At 45.4% G+C, this 26,018-nt stretch overlaps 2 protein-coding genes, 1 long non-coding RNA gene and 1 pseudogene across 7 annotated transcripts; 3 read left to right on the forward strand and 1 right to left on the reverse strand.

Moving 5' to 3' along the window:
• The first annotated feature begins 1,531 nt into the window (after positions 1-1,531).
• Positions 1,532-3,353, forward strand: LOC125535658 (peroxidase 2-like). Its single transcript, XM_048698730.1, has 3 exons — positions 1,532-1,799; positions 2,304-2,495; positions 2,588-3,353. The coding sequence occupies exons 1-3, from the start codon at positions 1,590-1,592 to the stop codon at positions 3,143-3,145; spliced, it is 960 nt and encodes a 319-aa protein (XP_048554687.1). The 5' UTR covers positions 1,532-1,589; the 3' UTR covers positions 3,146-3,353.
• A 4,139-nt stretch (positions 3,354-7,492) lies between these two features.
• LOC125535659 (peroxidase 2-like) lies at positions 7,493-9,383 on the forward strand. The gene is made up of 3 exons (XM_048698731.1): positions 7,493-7,783; positions 7,915-8,091; positions 8,604-9,383. The coding sequence occupies exons 1-3, from the start codon at positions 7,583-7,585 to the stop codon at positions 9,165-9,167; spliced, it is 942 nt and encodes a 313-aa protein (XP_048554688.1). The 5' UTR covers positions 7,493-7,582; the 3' UTR covers positions 9,168-9,383.
• A 1,865-nt stretch (positions 9,384-11,248) lies between these two features.
• Positions 11,249-12,998, reverse strand: LOC125540986 (annotated as a pseudogene).
• A 3,614-nt stretch (positions 12,999-16,612) lies between these two features.
• On the forward strand, positions 16,613-22,929 carry LOC125535660. 5 transcript variants are annotated; one of them, XR_007294767.1, is made up of 7 exons: positions 16,613-17,235; positions 17,320-17,384; positions 17,795-18,029; positions 18,119-18,208; positions 18,345-18,418; positions 20,077-20,145; positions 22,576-22,929. It is a non-coding gene; the product is annotated as an uncharacterized LOC125535660 (long non-coding RNA). The 5 variants fall into 5 exon arrangements; XR_007294768.1 differs by having other exon boundaries at positions 17,323-17,384; XR_007294766.1 differs by having other exon boundaries at positions 17,320-18,029; positions 20,077-20,150.
• The last annotated feature ends 3,089 nt before the right edge of the window (positions 22,930-26,018 follow it).

Raw genomic sequence — 26,018 nt, forward strand, 5'->3', positions numbered from 1 at the left:
CATTAAGCTGGAGACTTTGGAACCTTGTTGGCACATTTTGTTATTTGGTTAATAAGATGGCCGTATGCATCACTCTGATGCAGAGGCCGGGGAGCCCCCCCTTTTCGAAAAAAGGTAAATCTAGTTGAATGCCCTTGCGTTGCCATGAAAGAACACTTATCTATGGAAACATATATCGAAATGTGATTATATGCAGAGTGTACATCACATGCATATCACTATGTTGTGACAAATAGTTCTTGTCTATCTCTCGCTTTTCTCTAAATATGTTTTTCCAAGCATGCATTTCAATTTCCGCCCTCAAAAAAATATCTAATTTCATGTGCTCCTTCAACCCCACAAATATGTTTTGTTCGCCCCCTCCACGAAATTCCCTTTGCATAGTTGTGTTGCACATGTGATCTTTAAAAACATGGCAAGTGAGTGGCAGCATTAGTCATCTGCATTGGGCAATCAGGAAGAAGGTACAATAGGCTTCTCCGAACAGATTTGATTATGTCCAGGTGTTACTCTTCTATATTGACGATTTCCGTCTCTGAAGCGAATTCTAGGCTTCCCCTTGTTCAACACAAGTACTAAAATTGAGATGGAAAACTTCAAGACATACATAGTTTCTTGCACAAATAATCTTGCCAAATCATGGAGCTTCAAATTTCCTACCGACAAAATCATCTGAGTGCAGTGTATTGCAATGCCTGAGTAATACTGGATATCGAAATAGTGTCACCAAGTGTAGAAACAGACACTTAAGTTGGTAGCATGAGATATATTAGCATACATAAATTATTTTTCTACCCCACACTATTTATAGTAACTACTTATCGAGCAGCTTTGATTCGCACACTATCCATAGTGAGTAGGGTTTATAGTCAATGCAAGAACAAACAATTGAGAAACATATGGCTAAATCAAGCACCGCTAAAGAAAACATAGTATGACCCCTCCTATGTTAGCAACCTAGTAAAAAAATTACGTAAAGAAAGAAGCTTCTAAAATGTGATAAGTATCTACTACTTCAAATGACACAATCAGTTGAACTAACTAATTTAAACCTTAGTTCTTGATATTTTTAGCAAAAAGGAGTAGAACATAATCCTGACATTTGAACCATGTATACGTTACACATAAGAATTGCCAGACAACTGATAATACCAATAAATTTAGACATCAATTTGAAAGAACCCAAACCCGATAGCTCACTTGGTAAATAACTGATATTATTTACCTCGAGGAATGTATATCAAGTCATTTTTCCTTAACAGAAGTATGACACAATTTGGTGAGCTACGATAATTCTGAGCTTGTGGTACCGCTACCACAACCCTAGCCTACTAGCTAGCCAATAGATTTCCCATTGTTCATTGTTGCGTTGCACTAGGAACACCATACCAACCGTACTATATCCATTCTCCAACCAAAATAGACAGTACCGGTTGTCATATTACACCAAATGGACTGTCACGGGCTGCACAATCGCTTGAAATTTGTCAGCTATATAAACGGATGTATGTAGTCATGGTAATGCAGGCCATTGCATAGAGCTTTCATCTCAACAGGATTAGTGCCTGCTTGCATACGGAAGTACACTGATGGCAATGGCAATGGCCTCTTCTCTGTCGGTGCTGTTGCTCCTGTGCCTGGCGGCATCGTCCTCAGCGCAGCTTTCGCCTAGGTTCTACGCGACGTCGTGCCCCAGGGCGCTGGCCATCATCAGGAGGGGTGTGGCGGCCGCCGTGAGGAGTGAGCGCCGCATGGGAGCGTCGCTGCTCCGGCTGCATTTCCACGACTGCTTTGTCCAAGCAAGTCCCTCACGCCTTCTCTCTTTACTTACTGTAGTTTCTACTGCATACACTGCTGCTAATCTCTCCAATTCATATTAATTGTCGTTGATTTAGTGGATTAGAGGGAGTACTTAATTTAGAAGGTCTCAGTTTAAACTGTAGTCAAAGTCATTACACTATCAATAAGTTAGTGGCGTGGATCACTACATGTGTACCTAACTAGTGATAAGTTGACACTCTTTAGATCGATAATCCTAGATCTAAGAATGACTCACCTACCTACAGGTTAACATACCTTCCTATATGTTCTTGTTGCCCCGCTACGTAAATCACGTAAGTTGTTTTACGCAGATGTAGCATTACTCCTCTTTAGACTCTTCACTTGACAGTGACTTTCCAATTTATTTTTTTCTTGGCACTTTGACAGTGACTTTTCAGTTCAAATCAACTAAGGGAATTAGAATGTACTGAATTTATGTTGACGGAGGTAATTTCTTTTGTGTGTGACAATCGATGCATCAGGGCTGCGACGCGTCCGTACTGCTGAGCGACACCGCCAGCTTCACCGGCGAGCAGGTGGCAGCTCCGAACGCCGGCTCAATTCGTGGCATGAACGTCATCGACAACATCAAGGCGCAGGTCGAGGCCGTGTGCACGCAGACTGTCTCGTGCGCCGACATCCTCGCCGTGGCCGCCCGCGACTCCGTCGTCACCGTAAGATCGATCCGGCGCCGCTGCAGTCAATTTGCTGAACGCATGCGACAGTAAATTAAGCAACTTATTAGTTCTTTATTATTTGCTTGCAGTTGGGAGGGCCTTCGTGGACCGTTCCTCTGGGAAGGAGGGACTCGACGACGGCGAGCTTGTCTCTGGCCAACAGCGACCTTCCGCCGCCATCCTTCGACGTGGCCAACCTCACGGCCAACTTCGCCGCCAAGGGGCTCAGCGTGACCGACATGGTCGCCCTCTCTGGCGCCCACACCATCGGTCAGGCACAGTGCCAGAACTTCCGGGACAGGCTCTACAACGAGACCAACATCGATACGGCCTTCGCAACACCTCTCAAGGCCAACTGTCCCCGGCCGACCGGGTCCGGCGACAGCAGCCTGGCACCGCTGGACACGACGACGCCCAACGCGTTCGACAACGCGTACTACCGCAACTTGATGTCACAGAAGGGGCTCCTGCACTCTGACCAGGTTCTGATCAACGACGGACGCACCGCGGGCCTGGTCCGGACGTACTCGTCGGGGTCGGCGCAGTTTAACAGGGACTTCAGGGCGGCCATGGTGAGGATGGGGAACATCAGCCCGCTCACCGGGACGCAGGGGCAGGTCAGGCTCAGCTGCTCCAGGGTGAACTAAGCTACCGGCCTAAAATCCGGGGCGATCAAAGGCGGACATAATAAGGCTGTGGAGTTATTGTACTTGTACTGATCATGTGCAAGAACGTTGTGCCATTTCTCGGATCATCATCAAGTGTGGGAAGATGGAGTGTCATGTGATGTATCCGAGTATCTCAAGGGGCCGTCGTGCAAATGGACGAGTTGCATACGTATTTTTCCTTTGCTTATTAATCATGCCCACTTGCACATAAGCACTTTTGTTTCTGACGAACTCTACACTTTTAGTTAGAAAAGTCATGGGTTTTCATCGGTGCACACCACCATGCGGCAGATCATATGGAATGATTTCAACGCTTAGAGCATGCATCTCCAACAGCCGCGTCAAAAGACGCGTGCGTGGTAAATTGGCATTTTAGCCCACACGGGACGTTTTCATGCGCTACAGCGATAGCGGTAAACTAGCGCGCGGGAAACGATTGCGCGTGCAGGGAAAAGGCAGCAACTCGCGCGCTACATTTAACGCGCCACGTTGGGCGCGTCTATAAATTGCAGCACCCTCCGCCGCTCTCTCCATCTCTCCATTGCCCTCTACCACCCTTTGCCGCCGGCACGCCATCACCGCGCCGCCATGCCGCCTCACCGCCGGGGAGTTTCGGGCTACCGCGGCGTCCGCGTGCGTCCGTCCGGCACCTACTCCGTCGAGATTCGGTCGGGCGGCGGCATGCTCCTCCGCCTCGGAACCTTCGACACCGCCCAAGAAGGCGCCCGCGCATACTACGCTGCGGCGTGGCGCCTCCTGTGGCCCCGTTAGGACATGAACTTCGCCGACGTGGCGACGTGGGAGCAGGCACGAGAGTTGATGCCTTTCCCACGGCTTCTCACCGACGAGGATCGTTGCAAGCACCGGAGGCGGGAGCGTCGTCTCAGGCTGGCCGAGATGGACGAGCAAGCCATGGCGCTGTGGAGCCATCGCTTCCCGGAAGACACCAACGAGGAACAGTTTTTCGCCCAGAGGAGGGCGAAGAGGAGGGAAGAGCGAGCCGCGTATCGCGAGGACAAGCGAACACGAAGGGTGGTAGCTAAATACAACATCGTGCTAGGAGACGCGTCCTCCTGGGACTCTGGCGACGAGCGGTTCCTTGACACCTACGCACATACGTCGGACGAGGACATCACCGAGACAGAGTCCGAGTCGGACGAATAATACTAGTTTTTCGTTTTATTTTGTAGGGTGTCTAGGGCACATTTAGATGAATTTTAGTTATTGCACATCTAAGTGAGTGAATCAAGAATAAAGAGAAAAAGAAAATATTCACATGAATCTCAATGTAAAATCAATGACATATGACTTAGATGTGCAATACTTATGGCACATCTAGATGTGCTTTAGCAAAACTGATTTTGTATCGTAGAAGTAGGCTATTGTAGAAGCAGACAGAGTCCGAGTCGGACAAACTATGAACTATCAAATCGTAGTAGGAAAAAACAGATGAAATATAGCGCGCCTACTGGAGCGGCTCGGGCGTGTTTTAATTTGCAGCGGCCGCTGAAGCCAGCGCACCGTCGCGCGTAAAAGCTGGCTAACCCCGCGCTGTATTCTGACTTTTAAGACGCGGCGCGTTGCGCGGCTGTTGGAGATGCTCTTAAGAGCGACTCTAATCCATCCTAAAAAAGACATTGAATGGTCAACTCTTCAGGGAATTAGAGCACTTATAGCCTGGTGCCTCAAACCGCTTTGAAACACACACGCGATCGGCCTGCTCATTGACCGGTCAAAACATAATAATTCATTCAGGTGTCTCAAACTGGCCTTAAACTTCGGGCTGATCGTACTCCTTATATCTAGCATATTAAATAATGAAGGGCGGATATGAGACAGTTTGAACTCGTCCGACCTGTCATGCTGACGGCGGAGTCCCACACGTAAATACCCATCGGTCTGGTGGGCGTCTCTTCCAGTGAGGGTGCGACTGTGGCGTGGCGCCGCTCCGCCTCGTTGCCCGAGGAGAAGCGCCGAGCACGAACTCTTGGAGAACCCAGTCAACAAAACACGACTAAACACATGCAGCATCCATATCTGAGGACTAGCAGCCGGCACCGTTCGGTTTCCACTTGTATGTGCATGCATGTCGTGGTCATTTGATTAACGAAATCAGCTACCAGTCCATGTACAGAGTTTCGAGCCAAGACCAATCCCTTGCTGAATGGCTGGCATGCAATACGGGGTGTCTAGTGGACAAAACTATTTGTTTTCTCTTGCTCGCGTGCATAAAATTGCTTACTTGCTGACTTAAATATCTTGGATTCAGAGTACCCGGCCCAACCATCTTATCCTATTGAATTTTGAAGGACGATGGATATCGTCTGAGAGGGGAAGATAGATGAGGGATTTTTGCACGACCAGCCACTTGCTGCAACCGTCAGCAAAAATCTCAACCCATGATCGACGGATATTGGAAATACCACATACATTTTCTGACATCTACTCCCTCCGTTTCTAAATACTTGTCTTTCTAGGCATTTTAACAAGTGACTACATACAGAGTAAAATGAATAAATCTACACTCTAAAATATGTCTACATACATCCGTATGTAGTAGTCATTTAAAATGTCTACAAAGACAAATATTTAGGAACGGAAGAAGTATATCGCATGCATTAAAGTACTACCAGTAAAAAGTACCAGTGCACCACGTAGGTGCACGAAGAACCATGATCTCGTTTCGCGCTCAATTTGGGCTCATATCTAGCCATGAACTGCGGCGACCTAGAGCATCGATCAATGAATATCATGTGTGGCCATGTGCATAGCAGAAAAAATAGCAGTCATGTGTTAGAAAAAAAGCTGCACACACGAGCGTCAAGCTATATACTAGCTCTAGCTCATGCTCTATTATAGTGAGTTATTTACCCAAAACCATCACACTTGGGGCTAGGGTAATCACTTGGTACCACATTGAAGGCAGATCACAAAAAAACCACCAGAAATGTGCCTAATGCGTAACGCGCACTGATAGTCAGATAACCTCGCGAAAACAGTCAAACTGACTGGTTGGGCCCACCTGTAAGCCTGACGTGGAATGCCTATGTGGAAATTTTGCTGAGTTGGACCTAGGTCCCACCTGTCATCCATCCATTGTCTTCTTCCTCCCCATCTCTTCAATCGGTCAAGCAGATGACGGGAGCTCCGGTGGAGAGGTGTTCGCCGGCGGCAGCCTGGAGCGGTGCAGGCCACCGCCCTCCCATAACTGAAAAAAGCAGGCCACTCTGGTGATGGAGTGGTGCTCGTCCGCGTCACCCCCTTGGCCAGAAGAGAAATAGTAGGGCAGGCGCATGGCGGCGGCGCTCCGGTCACTGAACGGCGGCGGCGGTCGGTGTTGGTGGCCTGGAGCTCTGCGGCGGCGACGGCGCTCAGGAGTGGGAGCGAGGAGGCAGGGTCGCGCGGCAGGGAGAGCGCGATGCGAGCGCGGAGCAAGCTCGCACGTCCTGCTGCCGGCGCTGCTCCCGCTTGCTGTGTCTCTGCCTCGTCCCTTCATTCCGTGCCGGCGGCGGCGGCCGGTGTTGGCAGCGTGGAGCTCCGCAGCAGCAGCGGCGCTCGGGAGTGGAAGCGAGGAGGCGGGGTCGTACGCTGAGCTCGGGCGAGATCCCGCCCCAGCCATGTCCGCGTCCACCGGAGGACGAGCGACCACGCTTCCACGACGCGGCCCGCGGACGCGAGCTGGTCTCCTGGAGGAGCTCGCCGGCGGCAACCAGGAGTGGTGCTGGCCAGGCATTACCGCTGCACATGTCCTCTGTGGTGGCGGCGCCGGTGATGTCCGTGTCCAGTGCTCGCCCACAACCTGTTCGGTCAAATGCCCACAGAGAAAAGGAGAGAGAAATAGAAAAGAAAAGGTGAAAAAAATAAACACTTTAGTCATTAACAGGTGGGACCTAGGTCCAACTCAGCAAAATTCCCACATAGGCAATCCACGTCAGCCTTACAGGTGGGCCCAACCAGTCAGTTTGACTGTTTTCGCGAGGTTATCCGACTATCAGTGCTCTGCGTTACGCATTAGGCACATTTTCGGTGGTTTTTTATGATCTGCCTTCAATGTGGTACCAAGTGGTTACCCTAGCTCCAAGTGTGATGGTTTTAGATAAATAACTCTACCATACTAGAAGAACTTAGTCACCCGAATATCCCTCTGATGAGTGATGATTGTGACTTTGCAGTATCATTCCATGCATGCACCAAGTTGCACCATAACGGCCCCGTAAAAGAGGAAAATTTTGCAACCCAACGGCAGAAGTGGGCGTGTGGCCACTACAATCGCCATGTGCCAGAATTGCCAAGCCTGCGAGCGGCTATATATATATCTGCATGGAATGCAGGGCATTGCATTGCATCCAGTACAAGCGCCTCTTCCTATCACAATTAAGCTAGTGTCTCTCACTAGACGTTGGCTAGCAAGAAGCCATGGCCCATTCGTCTCTATCAACCGTGTTGCTCTTGTGCCTGGCCATGGCGGCGTCGGCGCAGTTGTCGCCGACGTTCTACCAAACGTCGTGCCCGAACGCTCTGTCCACTATCAAGGCCGCCGTGACGGCTGCCGTCAACAAGGAGAACCGCATGGGCGCGTCGCTGCTCCGGCTGCACTTCCACGACTGCTTCGTCCAAGTAAGCTCTTCAAATACATAACCTGATAGTCGGCACGCTCCCTGTTTTCATTCCGGTTTTGTTTGTTAAACACTAGGGTCCATAGTTATCCATGCATGCTTCCTGATTATGCTGCTTAACTACATGTGCAGGGTTGTGACGCGTCTGTTCTGCTGTCTGGCATGGAACAAAACGCTTTCCCGAACGTGATGTCGCTGCGAGGCTTCGAAGTCATCGACAGCATCAAGGCGAAGCTCGAGACCATGTGCAAGCAGACCGTCTCCTGCGCCGACATCCTCACCGTCGCTGCCCGCGACTCTGTCGTCGCCGTAAGACCTCCAACCTGTGTCACCACCAAGTAGACCGGCTAATTTATTGGAATTCTGCCCACAGAATCGATCACATCAAAATAGACGAAGAACACGCACACGAAAAACTTTGGCCAAGGGCACGTGTCGTGCCTCTTCTTTTTATTCCTTTTTCTGTTTTCCACTACCTGATACAATCAACCGGCCGTGCCGTGCATATAAATATGCAGAACCAACCGACCCAACACAAAGCCTATCTTACACGGGCTTGCTTTTGGACTCCAAAAGCATACACCGACACGCTAAACAATACCAATAACTTGTACTCCTAATCTCCTACACGTACCAGACTCATGAGCTGACTCACGGCAACTTGCAGGACTAGTACATAGCAATAGCCACGTACGTAACCCACTAGTACTCCAACTGGACTTTGACTCTTAGCACTAAGCGCATGCTAAACACAACTTAATCATCAAGATTACTCTAACATAATTTGCTCACCCTGGATATTGTTTTGTCCTCTGGTACAGTTAGGAGGACCTTCGTGGACGGTTCCTCTTGGAAGGAGGGACTCCACCAATGCAAACGAAGCCGCGGCGAACTCCGACCTACCTCCCCCATTCTTTGACCTCGTTAACCTCACCCAATCCTTCGGCGACAAAGGCTTCACCGTGACCGACATGGTCGCCCTCTCGGGCGCCCACACCATTGGGCAGGCGCAGTGCCAGAACTTCAGGGACAGACTCTACAACGAGACCAACATCAACTCCGGCTTCGCGACGTCGCTCAAGGCCAACTGCCCCCAGCCGACCGGCTCCGGCGACCGCAACCTGGCCAATCTGGACGTGTCGACCCCGTACTCCTTCGACAACGCCTACTACAGCAACCTCAAGTCCCAGAAGGGTCTCCTGCACTCCGACCAGGTGCTCTTCACTGGCACCGGCGGCGGCACCGACAACACCGTCAACAACTTCGCAAGCAACCCAGCGGCGTTCAGCAGCGCCTTCACCTCAGCCATGGTGAAGATGGGGAACCTCAGCCCATTGACTGGCTCTCAGGGGCAGGTCAGGCTCAGCTGCTCAAAGGTGAATTAATTGCTAAAAAATGGTCATATATGTGAGATTAATAAGGCTAGCAATGGCCATTATACAACATCCAAAATGTACTTGGGCGCCCTTTCTTGGACCATAAGCTTCTGAAAACAGGAGATGTGTCATATATGTATGTCAAGGCCTCGTGCAAAGGCATGAAGGTTTCCCTTGCGTCAGTTACTTGTTGACTTCTATACTATATGAATTATTGCTGCTTCATCCTTTTTTTCCCTGAAAGGAGGAAAAATCCCCCTGACCAACACCCGTAGTATTTTAGAACAAAGTCCGAAGCAGGAGAAAAGTTCAAATACATGGGCCGAACTAGAACAACGAAAACAGAAAGTATTACATCGTCCACTTGTTCCCCTAATCTCCAGCTATCCTATCACCAGATCGTCATCCAAAATGGACGAATAAAGCCCTGACGATAATCTCCCAACAGGTGCACCCAAAGCCATGGACTCCCACGCATCCACATCCTGGAGAGAGCATCTTGTACTGACCCAAAAACTGGTGGCTCGGAAGATGACTTGTAAAAAAATTTGAAACTTTTGCCTAGTTAAAAGCATGATCATTCACATCTCCATATTGCCCAAAGAAAAATGCACACAGCAACACGGATGTGCACTTTGAGCCAAGGATGAATTTCTTTCAACAAATTACCAAACATATTCCTTATTGATGTCGGCCGTGATAGATGGAAAGCAATATGGATGGCTCACTGGAGGAGCATTTCAAGTGTGTAAGAGAGGAGCAAGTGTCGAATTAATTCATTGTGATCACAAAAGGCGATATCTACTGCAACTTGTCCATCCACGGTTCGAAGTTGTCTTTCGTTAAGACTACTACTCTTTGTCCATACCACATGGATATCTTGATTTTAACAAGACTGTACAATTCGGGCCTTCATTCATGATATACTAGATGATACCCTGCGCGTTGCTGCGAAGATTTCTTGCAATATTTTTTTATGAAATTTAAAATAACTATGATACATGTACAAATTTAACAGAAAATGCCCTGGGCAAATGGAGTTTCCAGGGAAAGCCGTTTGGGCCCTGCAATAATTTGTCCCCCATCAACCAAGCAGAGTCATGCTGTCCATTTTCCCCGTCAGGGTCTGTTGGAACACGACATTCAATCACACATGACTTAATACCGAGGCTATGGAAATATTTTAAGAGCTAATGCAATCATATTATAGAAGTATAAATTTAATCACGAAAATTGAAATATAATAATAACAATTTTCTTAGTGCCTCGACATATTTCCAACATATATTTTGGCCTATGTTACCCTCAACTTTGATAACTGCCCATGACCTCTCATGGTGCATTGGCCTCCAGAGGACACTAAGGAAAGGCTACAAGTGGCAGGAGAGAGGACATTGAGGAGGGTGAGGAGATGTGATGAGGTAGGGTCGTCTTTCATAACAGGCGCTCCAGGATGCCTCGGTGTAGTTTTGGTGAAAAACAACGTAAACTGGGGGGGGGGGGGATATTTGCGTTGATCTGTCTGAGGTGCCGTAATGCTAGCAAGCGTCACAGTCAGCATTTTTAACAATGGGCGTATATGGCAGCGATGTAACGGGTTGTCATATACTTGTGAGAGTCACACAACGTTATTGTTTTGACCGTGTTCGGTGACGACTGCATGTTGAGTGTGGCATAGCCACTTCGAGGGATGTATCCCCGATCACAATTTGTCAACCTAGAACCGTGTCGGTAAACGATCTGTCGACATGATACAACTTCAATGGTGATCCTTTTTTTTTTCGAGCGAGGCGATCGGTGAAAACATACCTGAACCCACTATCCAAATAGAAGTATGAAACTCGTCATTCACCTGAGACTGTTTTCAACTACTCTCTCCGTTTCTAAATATTTGTCTTTCTAGAGATTTTAACAAGTGACTACATACGAAGCAAAATGAGTGAATCTACACTTTAAAATATGTCTACATACATCTGTATGTTGTGTCCATTTGAAATGTCTAGAAAGACAAATATTTTGGAACGGAGGGAGTAGAAACCTAAACCTCAGAGATAACCTTCACGAGAGCATGCATCGGAATTGGATAATTTCTTTGCATAATTCTTTTCATATGAAAATCATTAGATGCCCTATGCACCTGGACATAGGAAGTGGTATAAGTAGGATCGATAGCAATTATCCATGCCTTTGCATGAGAAAGTGGGAATGCGATCGTTACATATATATGTAGATGCATGCATGATTTGCTGCTGCTCGTACATAAAATACAAGTTTTCAAAGAGCTGGTATTCATATTGGCCACTGGTTCTGTGGTCTTATTCATTCACGTGTGGTGCTGACTAGTAGACAGTAACTCGTCTGTCAATTATGAGTTCACCCTGGAGCAGCTGAGCCTGATCTGGCCCTGCGTCCCTGTCTTCGGCGCGATGTTGCCCATCTTGATCATGGCGGTCGTGAAGGCGCTGCTGAACGCTGCCGGGTTCGAAGCGAAGTTCCGGACAGTGTTGTCAGTGGTGTCGTTGTTGAACAGCACCTGGTCCGAGTGCAGGAGCCCCCTCTGTGACATGAGGTTGGTGTAGTAGGCGTTGTCGAACGTGTTGGGGGTCGTCGTGTCCAGGTTCGCCAGGCTGCCGTCACCGGAGCCCACTGTCTGGGGCAGTTGGCCCTAAGCGACGCCGCATAGGCCGCACTGATGTTGGTGTCACCGCCGTAGATCCGAGCCCGGAAGGTCGAGCACTGCGCCTGGCCGATGGTGTGCGCGCCTGAGGGGGCCACCATGTCGACCGTATTGAGTCCGCCCTTCCTGAGGAATGCTGCCTCGAGCTCTGAGCGGCTAGAATTAAAGCCTGGAAGTTCGCTGTTTGCCTCTGCCTCGTTTGCATCTATGGAATCTCTTCTCCCCAAAGGGACTGTCCATGACGGCCCCCCGAGCTGCACGCGAAAAATTCAAATAGAAGGCAAACAAACGGTTGGCCTTCAGCTTGGCGCCACCCCTCCCCCCACCATTCCCGGAGCCAGACTAGATGTTGTGCCGCACCCTCCGCGTGCGCCTTTCTTTTTTTGTCTTTCAGGGCTTGTTGAGCTATGCCCTCAGCATTAACCTTTCGACTTCTTGTGGTGCTAGACCTTTGTGTGCGTGTGTGTGTTGTTGAACCTTGTCATGGTGCTTGGCTTTATCTATAAAGCGGGGTGGAAGCCTTTTTCGGTAACGATGGTGTAAAAGATGCCGAGCATCCAGTCGATGATCTACATGATCGTAAGATGATATTCTTACAGCGATGACGGAGTCGCGGGCGGCGACGGTGAGGATGTCAGCGCAAGAGACGGTCTGATTACAGATGGCCTCGATCTGCGTCTTGATGCTGTCGATGACGCCGAAGCCCCTCAGCGACCCCGCGTTCGGGATAGCGTTTTGTTCCATGCCAGACAGCAGAACAGACGCGTCGCAGCCCTGCACATCACATACGCATAGTGTTCAGCATTCAGCAAGCAAAACCGATAGAAAACCGGGTACGTGACGGCTATCAGGCCATGCATGCATGTGGCCAACTTACTTGGACGAAGCAGTCGTGGAAGTGCAGCCGGAGCAGTGACGCGCCCATCCGAGGGTCGCTGCTCACGGCGGCCATGACGCCGCTCTTGATGGTGGCCAGAGCCCTGGGGCACGACGTGTCATAGAACGTCGGCGACAACTGCCCCGACGCCGCCGTGGCCAGAGCCACGAGCACCACCAGAGAAATGCAGGACGCTGAGGCGGCCATGGTTAGCTAACTAGCTACAAGAGCTGAAGAGCAAAGCCACGCCTGCTTACTAGCTACCTGCACTTCTTACTGGAGCGGTGGTGACTTGGTGGCTTGTGCAAGAGAGTAGTGCATCGCATGCATATTTATAGCCAAAGATTCAGCTCACGTGCATATGCAGATCGCCCACCGTCTCCTACTAGGGATAGAGCTTCCAACATTCACTTTATGCATGCATGCATTGTAATTAATGCATTCGTAAACATAATTTTTTGAGAAAAACAAGAGCATTAATTGGGTGTTTTTACAAACTACAAAAAATATTCCACCACTCATCGTTTATCTTGGTTGGTGAGATTTTTGAATTGAGCCTTATAAATCGGAAAGGAGGGAGTAGATGGCATATTGGCATCGATCGACAAGCTTATTTGGAAGGAAGGGTCGCGCATGCATCCAAGGCTTAGGCTGCGGCAGCTTCCAGCTTGAGTCGCTACTCGCTACCGCTAACACCAACCTGGCCAACTTGAGCGATCTCTCTTGGAGTTTATCGCGCAGATATATGCAAAACATTGAACGATCTCTCTTTTTTCATCAGTTCCATGCTCACGGACGCCTGGAGCCATGTGTGCGTGGACGCCAACCGTTTGGCCTTACGTACATACGAATAGTAGAGTCAGCCTTGTTCCAAGGCGATTCACCCTCGTTTTGACCGGTGCGCAGTCATCTTGCGCTCCCGTCGCCTTCGGCCAACACGAGACAATTCTGCAGCTGGGACGCTGAGAGGTGAGCCTAGCTTCTCAAACGCACGGAGGGAATGGTGAGGCAGAACTGAGGCCGCACAGCCGTAGACCGGCACCGACGGATGTTTAGGCCGGCCCTAACGTGGCCCGGTCTACAGGCCGGACGAATTTTCTTAGGCTTCCTTGCCTCCGAAGAATTGCTGGTTAGATTTGAGTTTCTGAAGCATGGGGGAGATGGACACCGGAAGATTAAGGCGCCATCGGCCGTGTGCATTTTTTTTTGTCTAGAAACTGTAACTACCATTGGTCGAACTTTGCTTGCTAAGTCGGTCGATTCCTCCTAAGCAGTGTACTCCATCACGCCTCTCATCGTCCCGCTGAGCACGCTCTAAAACCTCAACAAAATTGAGCGGGCTTTTCTTTGGTCTGGCTCCAACAAGACCACCAGCGCTAAGCACAATGTCAAATGGGAGATTGTATGCTGCCCGAGTGAGTACGGTGGCCTTGGCGTTCTAAACACTCAAATTTGTGAGAGCTCAGCGTCTTCATTGGCCATGGTATGAATGGAAAGGGCCCAACAAGCTGTGTGTGAGGCTTGGAAATTCGTGCACCAAGAAGGACCTAGATTTTTTATATGCTTCCACCACTATCACCGTGGGCAATGGCGCAAAGACACCATTTTAGGACTCCCCATGTCTCCTTGGCCGTAAGCCAAAGGACATCACACCTTATCTTTGAAGCTTCGAGAAGGAAGAATTTAAATGAGAGTGAAGCCCTTAAAGATAACGCTTAGATCCTCGAGATCAAACAAAACACTATCGTCTCCGTTGCCCACATCTGGGAGTTTTTTACTCTTTAGACGCCTGTGCATGACTTCCCTCTTGATGATCTCGTGGAGGATGACATTCTCTGAAAGCACTCTAATGATTAGATCTATTGGGCAGTCATCTTGCGCTCCCGTCGCCTTCAGTGAGCACGAGATAATACCTCAGCTGGGACGCTGAGAGGTGAGCCTGGCTTCTTATTCTTCTTTTTTTGGAGGGGAAGGTGAGCCTGGCTTCTCAAATGCACGGTGGGTAATGGTGAGGCAGAACTAAGGCCGCACAGCCATAGGCCAGCACCGACGGATGTTTAGGCCCGATCTGTAGGCCGGACGAATTTTCTTAGGCTTCCTTGCCTCCGAACAAGTGCTGGTTAGATTTGAGTTTCTGATGCATGGGGGAGATGGACACCGAAAGATTGAGGCGGCATCGACCGTGTGTATTTCTGTAACTACCACTGGTTGAACTTTGCTTGTTAAGTTTGTGGTTTCCTCCCAAGTTGACCGGTGTACTCCATCACGCCTCTCACCGTCCTGCTGAGCACACGCTCCAAAACCTGAACAAAATTGAGCGGGTTTTTTTTTGGTCCGGCTTCAACAAGACGAAGCGCAACGTCAACTGCGAGATTGTATGCTGCCCCAGTGAGTACGGTGATCTTGGCGTATGTCCTAAACACTAACAAATTTGTGAGAGCTCTACGTCTTCGTTGGTCATGGTATGAATGGAAAGAACCCAACAAGTTGTGTGTGGGGCTTGGAAATCCGTGCACTGACGAGGACCTAAATTTTTTATATGCTTCCACCACTATCACCGTGGGCAATGGCACAAAGACATCATTTTGGGACATTGCATCGCATCTTTGAAGCCTCAAGAAGTAAGAATTGAAAGGTGCATGAAGCCCTTAAAGATAACGCTTGGATCCTTAAGACCAAACAGAACACTATCATCTCGGCTGCCCACATTAGGAGTTTTTTTCCCTTTGGAGTTTGGATGCTTGTGCATGGCTTCCTTCTTGATGAACTTGTGGAGGATGACATTCTCTGGAAGCACTCCAATGATGAAATCCACCCGGCGTCCACCGCATATAAAAGCATAATTTCTTGGGAGGACTCTTTCCCCGATGGATCCCGTGACATGAAAGGCTTGGGCTCCACCAAAAGTCAATTTCTTTTCTCGGCTCGCGATCCAACACCGGATTTGTCTTGAATGTTTTGCACTACCTCCGTCCTACTTTATTCGTCACCTTCATGTTTTGTGCCAAATTTTGACTTTAAATTTAACTAACAAAATATTAATGCATGTCACTAAAAATAGCAACATTGAAAACTATGTACAAATACGAATCAAAGGATGTAATTTTTTAATTATGGCATGCATTCATATTTTGTTAGTTAAATTTCTGATCAAAATTTGACACAAAATATAAAAGGGGCCTGTAAACCAGGACAGAGGTAGTACATAGATAAGAGTCAATTACACCAGTGGTGCTAGAACTTGGCGCAAACGGTCACTTTAGTGCTAGAACTTGCGGGATACATTAAAGTGGTGCAAAAACTTGGTTCGGACATGCAAATACGGTGCAAATCTTGTTTGTATACGGCCGCAACACTGACGAGGCATGGCATCGTGGCATAGGGCCCGCTGTCAGTGACTGCATAGTGAAGGCTGGGCATGTGGCGTGCTCTTTTTGCAAAAGCACCCTCAGTTTTTTATTTATTTTTTCTCACGAAAAGGCACCTGTTAGACGTGTGGCATCTGGTGGGTCTCACTTCTCAGTAAAACATCGCAATTTTTGTTAGAATGAAAAATATGATGCAGAGGGATTCATACTAGTGACCGTGGTCTAACCACAGCGCGCGGCTAACCATCCGCCCAGAGTTCACTTGCTGATGTATAAGCATACACAAGTTTTATATCTTTGAATTAAGTAATATAAATCAACAATTTTAATCTGTAAAAGTTTCGCCCGTGGGGGTTCGAACGAACTACCCATAAAACCCATTAACAGTCACGTAAATGGCGATCCATGGAGTGGGCCACGTCAGGCGAACTGTTGTGGGAGGCCAATCAGGAGAGAGCTTTGTGCCCGGCCAATTGCGTTATCATGCGTGAGAAGAAGAAAAAAACGATAGAAAAAATGCCGCTAGATAGCACCTCCCCATGTAGGAGCAATAGGGGTTCGTCATTGTGATTGGGCACAATGCCTTTGTAGGGAAGCAAACTCTTTTCCTCCGATCCTGCAGCCTTCCTCATCCCTCTTCCTCGATCCTCCCTCCACCACCAGCCGCTGCTACCGCTCCTCCATGGCTCAACCCCTCCTCTTCGTCCGATGGAGGTGACCGACTTTGCTCCTTCTCGAGCTGCTCGTTCTCTCCTCTCCCCCGACGACCAGTGCAGGAGAGAGAAGATGAGAGAGGAGGGAGAGAGAAGGAAGGAGAGGAGGGATAAAGAGATAGGAAAGAGAAAAGGGAGGTACGACGGCGGACGGGGTAGGTTCACCGGTCGGCGCCGGCAAGGTCGGGCGTGGTCTCGGGGTCGGTGGTGGCTTGATCCGCTCTTGGATCGGGGGCCTCCCGTCCGCGCCGCAGCGTCGCTGGCATGGAGGCCCGGGCTCGGGCAGCCACTGTCGTGTCGGGCGTGCTGGTGAGGTCTCTAGGGACACCATGGCCCCAATGTAAACGGCATCGCGGCCGCCCCAGAGGAAGTCAAAGACGAAGGATCACTGGCAGTTTGATCGAGTTCATCTTCATCCTACAGGTGGATCCAACAAGTTTGAGTGAGTAATGCTACTATTCTTCTCTTGGCTGGTGTTCGTGCTCTGCTTTTGGGCATTATTGTTTCTCATTTGATGCTGATGCAGCAGCTGGAGACACAGAAGAAGGGAGGCAGGTGGAGCAGTTGATGGAACAGGAAGAGGACATCATGGTATTTTCAATCAGCATCTGCACTTCTCCTTTTTCTTCTTTGTTTAGGTGTTTCAAATCTCAATTCATCGGTTTGGAACTTGGACCCTCGGAACTCATTTTTCAGTTCTTACTAAAATCCCAATTTGGTTGTCTTATAATATTTTACTTCTCTGAATTTTCTCTTTTGCCTGTTGGTTTAGTTGTTCTGCATGCACTTGGCCCCAAATCTTTTAACTTAGTTGGTCACAACTCACAACTGGTGTTTATCTTCTTAGGATCTACTCCCTCCGTTCCTAAATATTTGTCTTTCTAGAGATTTTAATAAATGACTACATACGGAGCAAAATGAGTGAATCTACACTCTAAAATATGTCTATATACATCCGTATGTGGTAGTCCATTTGAAATCTCTAAAAAACAAATATTTAGGAACGGAGGGAGTAGCTGAGGATTGGCATGCTGGCACAACAACATGGTCCTATTGGGGATGGTGAAGAAACAAACCCCACTGTCAGTTCTCCAAACCCTACTGGGGATGATGCGCCTCCTGCTCTCGTCCTCTGTTCGTCCGTCCACCTCGCTCCAGCCGCCGCCTCTCGTCCTCGGTTCGTCGTTCCGCCTCTCTCCACCCGTCGTTGCACTGCTTCTGTAGACCACCATGAAGGTGAGATTGCCCCTCCCTTACCCGACATTCTTCCCTTTTCGGATCTATTGCTGCTGTGCTTACTGGTCGTGGATGTTCTGTCGTTGTAGGTGGTTGTTGGTTGAGTGTGAGAGCTGTAGTTCTTCGTCGATCGCTGATCTTGTTCGTCAATGAATTCTGCGGCTGTCATCGTCACCAAGGTATGGTTTGTGGTCTACTGATGCGTATCCATGGATGTTTCTGTGTCGATTTTTGGTTCGTGCCTGTGTAACTCATGAACTGTTTGATCTTATGTCCTCTCACTGTGAGACGTTAAATTTGTTTTTCTTTTTTCAGAAATCGCACTAATTGGTTCGTCGTCAGATTTGCCTTGCTGTTTCATCTGCTCAAACGATCATCTTTGTGTTGAGGTTCGATTTTCAGCACTTTTCCTTGCCGCTTCAATTTATTGTGCTTTTTCTTGTATGAGATTTCAAGCAAGCTTGTTGAGTTTGTCCTTCTTCTTCTTCTTAGAGAATCTGAGGAGAATTGTTATGTGCGAGTGTACAAACATAGATTTGAAATCAATTCTGCTGTGTTATATGCCTTAAAACGAGATGTACCTAACTGAACTTGTTTGTGCCGTTTAAAATTCAGTTATGTGCAAAGAAACAGCAAATAGCGGTTTACTGTAACTTTTCTTGTATGAGATTTCAAGTGAGATTGTTCAGTTCGTTATTCTTTTTGTTCATAGAGATTCTGAGAAAGATTGTTATGTGCCACTGTATAAAGATGAATTTGAAATCAATTGAGCTGTGTTGTATGCTTTAGTAGGAAATGAACTTAACTGAACTTGTTGCTGGCGTTTAGAATTCAGTTATCTACAGAGATACAACAAATACCAGTGTAGTGTAGCTTTTCTTGTATAAGGTTCCAAGCAATATAGTTCGGTTAGTTCTTATTTTTCTTCTTAGAGATTTTGAGCAAGATTTTTATGTGTGATTGTGTGAAGGTGGATTTCAAATCAATTCTGCTGCGGTGTGCACTTTAAAACAAGAACTGAACTTGCTTGTGCCATTCAAAATACTGATCTACAAAGAAACAACAAATAAGTTGCCAGTTTTAGAAGTGGTGCAACAGATAGTTTGTTAGATGATTGAGACAGCTACAAGGTCATTTGACTCTCCAATCGTTCAAATTTTCATCCAAAAGTACAGATTCGCTGCTCATAGACCACATGAATCGATTGACGTTTCGTATGTGCTAAATGCACATTAAGATTCAGTTTCGCGTACTGTTTCAGTTACATGAATATCTTTGTCATCAATACATCCATTATATATTAATCTACTCCCTCCGTCTCAAAATAAGTGACTCAACTTTGTACTAACTTTTCCATTTTGCCTTCCTGATTGTACTCTGCTCTATCCATTTTGGCTTACATTTTGCCTTCCCGGTTGATCACGTACATGCTTACCTGTACACATAATTCTCATCACTCTTTTTCATGATTCTCGACATCGCAAAAAATAATAAAGAGCAAGTAATTTGATAATAATATGTACCCTGAAAGCCACTCTTCTTCATGACTATATCGTTGTCATCGGATATTATATAGATATTAAGACTTTTGTTCTTAGAGATTTTGAGCAAGAGCAAGTAATTTCATAATAATATGTACCCTGAAAGCCACTCTTCTTCATGACTATATCGTTGTCATCGGATATTATATGGAGATTAAGACTTTTGTTCTTAGAGATTTTGAACAAGAGCAAGTAATCTGATAATAATATGTACCCTAAAAGCCTTGTCATCAGATATTATATACAGATTAAGACTGCATATCGAGGTCATTTTATAAGATTTTGAGTTCCATCTTTAAGGAAAATTTGCAATATCATGTTTACTACGTCTGTAATACTCTTACTGCTGTATTGGGTGTTGAAATGAACTAACTGATATTGAATGTAATGTAGAATCTTAGTTATCATAGTTATACTATGGAATTAGGTCATTGTTGCTGAATATGGTATGTGCTTCTCATGAGTTGGTTGCTTTCAATCACTTAAGTTACGGTATCTTTTCTCAGGAATTGGCGTCATCAATTGATACTCGAGTTTACCTTGTTATTTGATCTGCTGGGCATATCGACTCTGCGGTAAGGTGTGCTTGCCACTCATTTTATCTGGGTTGAGTTACTTGTGCTTGGATTGTGTGTGCTTACTCGCACTTTTTTTCTTTCACCGGCTGTGATATTTATATGCATAAAAAACAGAGAACATGAATTCCACTGATCCTGATTTCGATCATGCTGCTGCACGTAGTCGAACTGTTTCCCAACACCATAACAGAGTGGCAGCAAGTCTTGCCCTATTCCAAAGTGCGCTATGGTTTGACATGATCATAGGTTACTCTTGTCCTTATAATATTACGTTCTGTGTGATGTGAACTTATGTGCAAATGACTTGTTTAGGCGCCTTGAATTCTGTACCCGGATCATTGTCCTCTGGTGCAAATGGTGCATTTATGGGTATGGATCATCAACATTCTAATTCAAGCCTATTATGGTAGTGCCCTTTTAACGTATATTACGCCATAGGAGGTGGTTTCTTTCCGGTTGTCTCGCATACATACATACAGCTAGTTAAGGCGCCGTCAGCAAATGCAAAAGAGAAAAATGCGTATCTGGCATCGAACAGGTCTGTCCTGCTTGTGTCGCCTTGCGATCAATTGTAAAAACAACACCTAGGTCATTATCGAACTGTGCTAAATTAGTTCTTCCGTTTGTTTGAAAGTTACCCCTACCAGACTACATCTACCACACGCTCTGTTTTCTTCTGATTACACAGAGTTTTTAAAGGTATTTTTGTAGTCAAGGTCATATACCTTAGAAACTTTATGAAAACATCTAATGCATTCTCTCTACAGCATCGTATAAAAAGAGGTCGTATCTGGGAGCGCCTGAGTACACATGCCAGTTCTATGGCGCCGTGTTTTGGTTCCGCGAGAGATGTAAGAAAGAAACGTGTGTGCCTGAGCATCGTATCATATATAACCTATGCTGCAAGGGCGGTAAAGTGTCAATGCCTGCTTTCAGAAACCCACCACTTTTTCTGTCAGAACTACTTAGGTTTGATGGTGATTCACGTTCTAAGCAATTCTTGGATAAAATCAGACAATACAATTCCCTTTTTGCTTTCACCTCCATGGGAGCAGGTATTGATAAACATATTAACGAAGGTGGTGGTCCATATGTATTTAAAATTCATGGTCAGGTATATCACCGTATTGGATCGCTTCTGCCAAATAGAGGTGCGACTCCAAAATTTGCCGAGCTATATATTCATGACACACAAAATGAGGTCTCAAATCGAATTAATGCCGTGATGAATGAAGATAGTGAAAAAGACAGTGGTATTGATAGAGACATAGCTGATGAAGATGCTTGATGAGTTTAATCCTCTTGTAAGGACATTTAGAATGGCTAGAGATTGACTTGAAAACCAAGGCGAGGAAAGAATTGCTATTAGAATAGTTGGTGCGGAAAAAATGATTCGGTGCAATATAATCTCCCTGCATGCACAATCAACAAGACGTTTGCCAAACCATGCCAGCTCATGGTATGCTCAAATGCACAGCCTATTCAATATTTACTAAGTTCATAGTATACCAAATTGTATCTCCATACTGTACAAGTCCCACTTTTTATTGTCTTTTTAACAGAAAAGATGCTGCTTGATTTTAACCGAGCATCTCTGCTTTTAACTTTATCTTTTCAACAACACTACTAATGCTTTAATGGCACGCGCACACTGTATATGAAAATGACAAATTTGCCTTGTGTAAGCCCAATTTTCTTTCATCGCCATTCTTTCCCACTCTCATACTTTGTTATACTCAATGAGATTCATTCAACTCACTTTTAAAATATTACTCTGTAGTCGACCATTCAATCACAAGCACATTTATTTTTACTTCTTCATCTTCCTTTACTTCTTCACTCTTTTCATGTGCTTCATCAGCCATTTTACAGAATATACAATGTTGTTTTGTTATGCATTTTAATTACCTTAACTGTTGTAAGTTTGTGATGATACAAAGGGAAGTTGCATACATATTTTCTTATTTATACTATTCTTCTATCCATGCTTAAGATATAAAAAATCTTGTTCTGTTCATACTACTTAACAGTCAGCACTTTAGTCATCTTACAAATACCAATTATGTTCCCCTTCTCACTGTATATCAGATAGATCAACACCTGGTCTGTTGTTATTTTTCTCCTGCCCCTTTTGAAATTTCTACTTTATCTTTTCTAGCTTACCATTTTTCATTCCTTTGTTATCTATTCATACACTAGGCTGTACATACTCAAATCATCAATTGGACACCAGAAATATTGACTTCTCTTTGCTCTTTCATCAGCCATTTTACTTGAGCATTCATAAATGTGGGTCCTCAAGATATGTACTCACTAACGATACTTTCCTATCACCATTAATATCCATAGAACACGCTCCTATCTTCCATATCACACAACAATTTCTGTCCATGTAAATAACTTGCTTTCTTTTACCAATATTTTCAGGTTAACTATACTGAAGAGAACCTGCTCGACTACATTGATCCAAACAATGATACACTCATGGTCAGACTTGCAGACGACCATCTGCTCACCGAATGTCGCATCATGCTAGGAACTGACAAGAGGGCCACTACAACCACCAACATTCGTGAAGGAGACATCTGTGCATTTCGTTTCAGGATCACTTCAAAGGGCCGCCTGGTTCTCACCGTGCACTGCCTCTAGATGCACCATCGAAGACGCTGCAGCCCATGTGTGACTGTGTCAATATAATATAATATAATTCTATGATAACCTATGGTTCGCTTTTGGGCATCATGGTTGTCACTATTCTTTATAGTATATATTTCTATTTCTCATATTAAATTTTTGTTAACTAAAGCAATCATCCCAAACGCTAATTAGAATAGAAAAGAGTGTTAAAGGGGCGAGTACAACCAGGCACCGCCCAGCTCCCCCTCAAGAGGCGCGCCACGGGCGCGCCCCAACACCTAGTGTAAAACAAGTAGGAGGGCGTGCCACTCCAACTATGGACTCTCACATGTTTTTTTGAGACAAATGGATTCTGATGTGTCAATTTTTTTGGGAGGAGTGTAAATATAATTGTTACAGTACATGTCTATAACAGAACGTGCTCCTGGGCTACAATTTACCTGTATATTATTACAATTTACCTGTCTATAACAGAATATGTATAAAATTTGTAATTATAAATAATATACATATAAATAAATATATAAACCAAAAAATGCTCACCTATTAATTTAAAATCCATCAAATTAAATTATGATTTTTTTATAATTTTAATTTTTTGCATATGAATTGAATATCAAAGTAATTTTAGAAAATATTTGTATTAAATAAATTATGCTATAAGTTAAAAAAACTATTTTTTATAAAATAACTATGTTGTATATAAAATTGTCCAAGATTTAATCTGTTTATTTTGTTTTATAAGTGTTCATGCATTTTTTATAAATTTTGTGTGTTTCTATAAATTATATTTGCATTTCTAGATTAATTTAGATATATGTATGAAGAAAATTTAGCCAAGTGTGCCTCAGACTGCAGATTCTCAAATGAATACGTATTTACAATACAATTTACATTTTTGAGGCTAAAAAATGAAAAAGAAAAAAACTAACATGTTTAAGGCACGAAATGCTAGTGGTTGTATTGCTAGGTCCTGCTGGTGGTAATTGTCAGGCCGCTAGTACGAAATCCCACGGCGGTATCTTTTTTTTCTTTTCAAATTTACATTTCTTATTTTATGTTCCCTGTGTTTTTTTTCCTTCTTCTTATTTTACAATATTTTAGGTCAGGATGTAAAAGGCTTAATATCATTATATGACATCGATTGTTATTTGCTGGGTTGGCTACCCGCCACACTCCGTTTGACCCAAGCGTCACTGGTTCGAGTAATGCGTATAGAAACGATATTTGCACCGTATTTGCACATTCGAGCCAAGTTTTTGCACCACTTCGATGTATGCCACAAGTTCTAGCACTAAGGTGATCATTTACGCCAAGTTCTAATACCACCGGTGTAATTGACTCATACCTGCCCAGCTCGGCACGATGCTAGAGTCCTTTTTTTTGGGGTTGGGTTTGCCAAAATAATTAACTGCTCTTGGTGTACCTACTTGCATGATTACCAAGAGAACCCTTTCATACAGCTAGTCGACAAAAGGCAGTAATGCTACATTCATGGGGAGGTTTTTTACAGACTTCACGTGGTAGCAAACGTGAAGGCTGAAGGCTTAAGATTGGGTTTAACGGGTGGGAAGAGGCCCACCCCTGGTGAAAATCAGGGGTGGAACAACCCCGTATTAGTCCCCTAAAGGCCCATGAGTCTAGCATTCTTGCGACAAAATGTATTACGGCAGTTGTCTTTTTGCTTGTCCCATGCTGGATATGACGGCCAATTTAATTTCTTGGACTACAGAGTAGTGTTCTCGATGGCCAACTCTTGATGGTCCTCAAGCTTTTGGTTTTGCAACTAGACCTAATAATATATAGAAATATGAGTAATTTCAATTTTCGCCCTGTCAGCTTTTACTCCGTTTAGGAAAGGTTTTCTACTACCTCTATAAAATTTTATAAGTCGTTTTAGCTCATTTAATGAGTTAAATGACTAATAAAAATTTACAAAGGGAGTAGCTTTTACATCACTTAGTAATCTATGAGGTGGGTCTTAAAACGTGTGTGAAAAACAAATTGTAACAATATCTTTTTTCAAAATCTTCTTAGTTGAGACGAACAACTCAACTAAAAAATACTTTTTACGTTACATCGTACTACCTAATATGATGGGTAGTATTTAATTGATCAAATGATCAACATAGGCTGACTCGGGATTTGGCTCAAGGACATATTGATAATTCTTTGTGTGGCACCGCTCCTGTATGATGCCAAAAGCGTGAGCAATATAAGAGGAGATCTCCGCTTCGGCGCCTAGGGCATCTCCGACAATGTTCTGCAAATTTGCTCCGGCATTCATCCACAGTAATGGGACCAGTCCGCTTAGGGCATTGTAATTAATGGTAGAAAAAATCCAGTCATTATGCACCCAACATTAGGTACACACAATGCATTAGCATGACAACAGTGCTCTCAGGTTCTGACGGTTATTTTAGAGGATGATGATACAACATAAAAGTAAATAGATAGTTCCTTCGCAGAGGGAAGCAGTGATTTGCAGCTATGCCAGAGCTCAAATTTTTTAAAACAGATGTAAATGATATTTTGAGACATGCACCCTTCTCATTTACTTCACGACTATCAGTTATCAATATCTTCCATACTAAGCACGCTAGTGGTGGTTCCCAAGCGATAAAAGTAAATGTTTTGACTCCATTGGGAGTTTTTGTTTGATTATTTGTAAGCTTTTTCTGTTTGCAGTTTGGGTCTGGCCATCTCTATTGCCGTCATTTTCTCGTGCGATGACGAGTGAATAAACACTCGACCTGAGAATAATTCGCTTAGCATGGAAGATACCGACCACCTCCTGTCGTTCCATGAACGATCGAGACACACAAAAAAGGATATTTATTTGAAGTTTATAGAGGTGGCACATGCAAATTTACTTAGGACGGCAGGGTAATACCGCATATAGGTAGGTATGGTGGACTCATCTGGAATAATTTGGGTTCAAGGTTTTAGATGTACAAGCAGAATTCCCACTTAGTACAGGTGAAGGCTAGCTAATAAATTGAGAAGTGGCCAGCTAGAGAGCAACAACGGTCATGAACATGCATCATGCATAAGTAACATTGGACACTAGCATGAGTAGGATATGAACACCAAGAACATAAATATCATAGTTGCTATGTTGGTTTTAATTCGACTACATGCATGAACATGTGCCAAGTCAAGCCACTCAAACATTCAGAGGAGGATACCATATCGTCATACTACATCACAATTATTTTAACGCAATGTTGATA

The sequence above is a fragment of the Triticum urartu genome, chromosome 2 (genome assembly GCF_003073215.2).
Source record: "Triticum urartu cultivar G1812 chromosome 2, Tu2.1, whole genome shotgun sequence".
Lineage (NCBI taxonomy): Eukaryota > Viridiplantae > Streptophyta > Magnoliopsida > Poales > Poaceae > Triticum > Triticum urartu.

Excerpts from the sequence above, each read along its gene's own strand:
- LOC125535658 (XM_048698730.1), top strand. The coding sequence starts at position 1,590 with ATGGCAATGGCAATGGCCTCTTCTCTGTCGGTGCTGTTGCTCCTGTGC. Across the intron at positions 1,800-2,303 it reads TCCACGACTGCTTTGTCCAA|GGCTGCGACGCGTCCGTACT; the intron begins GCAAGTCCCTCA and ends TCGATGCATCAG. Across the intron at positions 2,496-2,587 it reads CCCGCGACTCCGTCGTCACC|TTGGGAGGGCCTTCGTGGAC; the intron begins GTAAGATCGATC and ends ATTTGCTTGCAG.
- LOC125535659 (XM_048698731.1), top strand. The coding sequence starts at position 7,583 with ATGGCCCATTCGTCTCTATCAACCGTGTTGCTCTTGTGCCTGGCCATG. Across the intron at positions 7,784-7,914 it reads TCCACGACTGCTTCGTCCAA|GGTTGTGACGCGTCTGTTCT; the intron begins GTAAGCTCTTCA and ends CTACATGTGCAG. Across the intron at positions 8,092-8,603 it reads CCCGCGACTCTGTCGTCGCC|TTAGGAGGACCTTCGTGGAC; the intron begins GTAAGACCTCCA and ends CCTCTGGTACAG.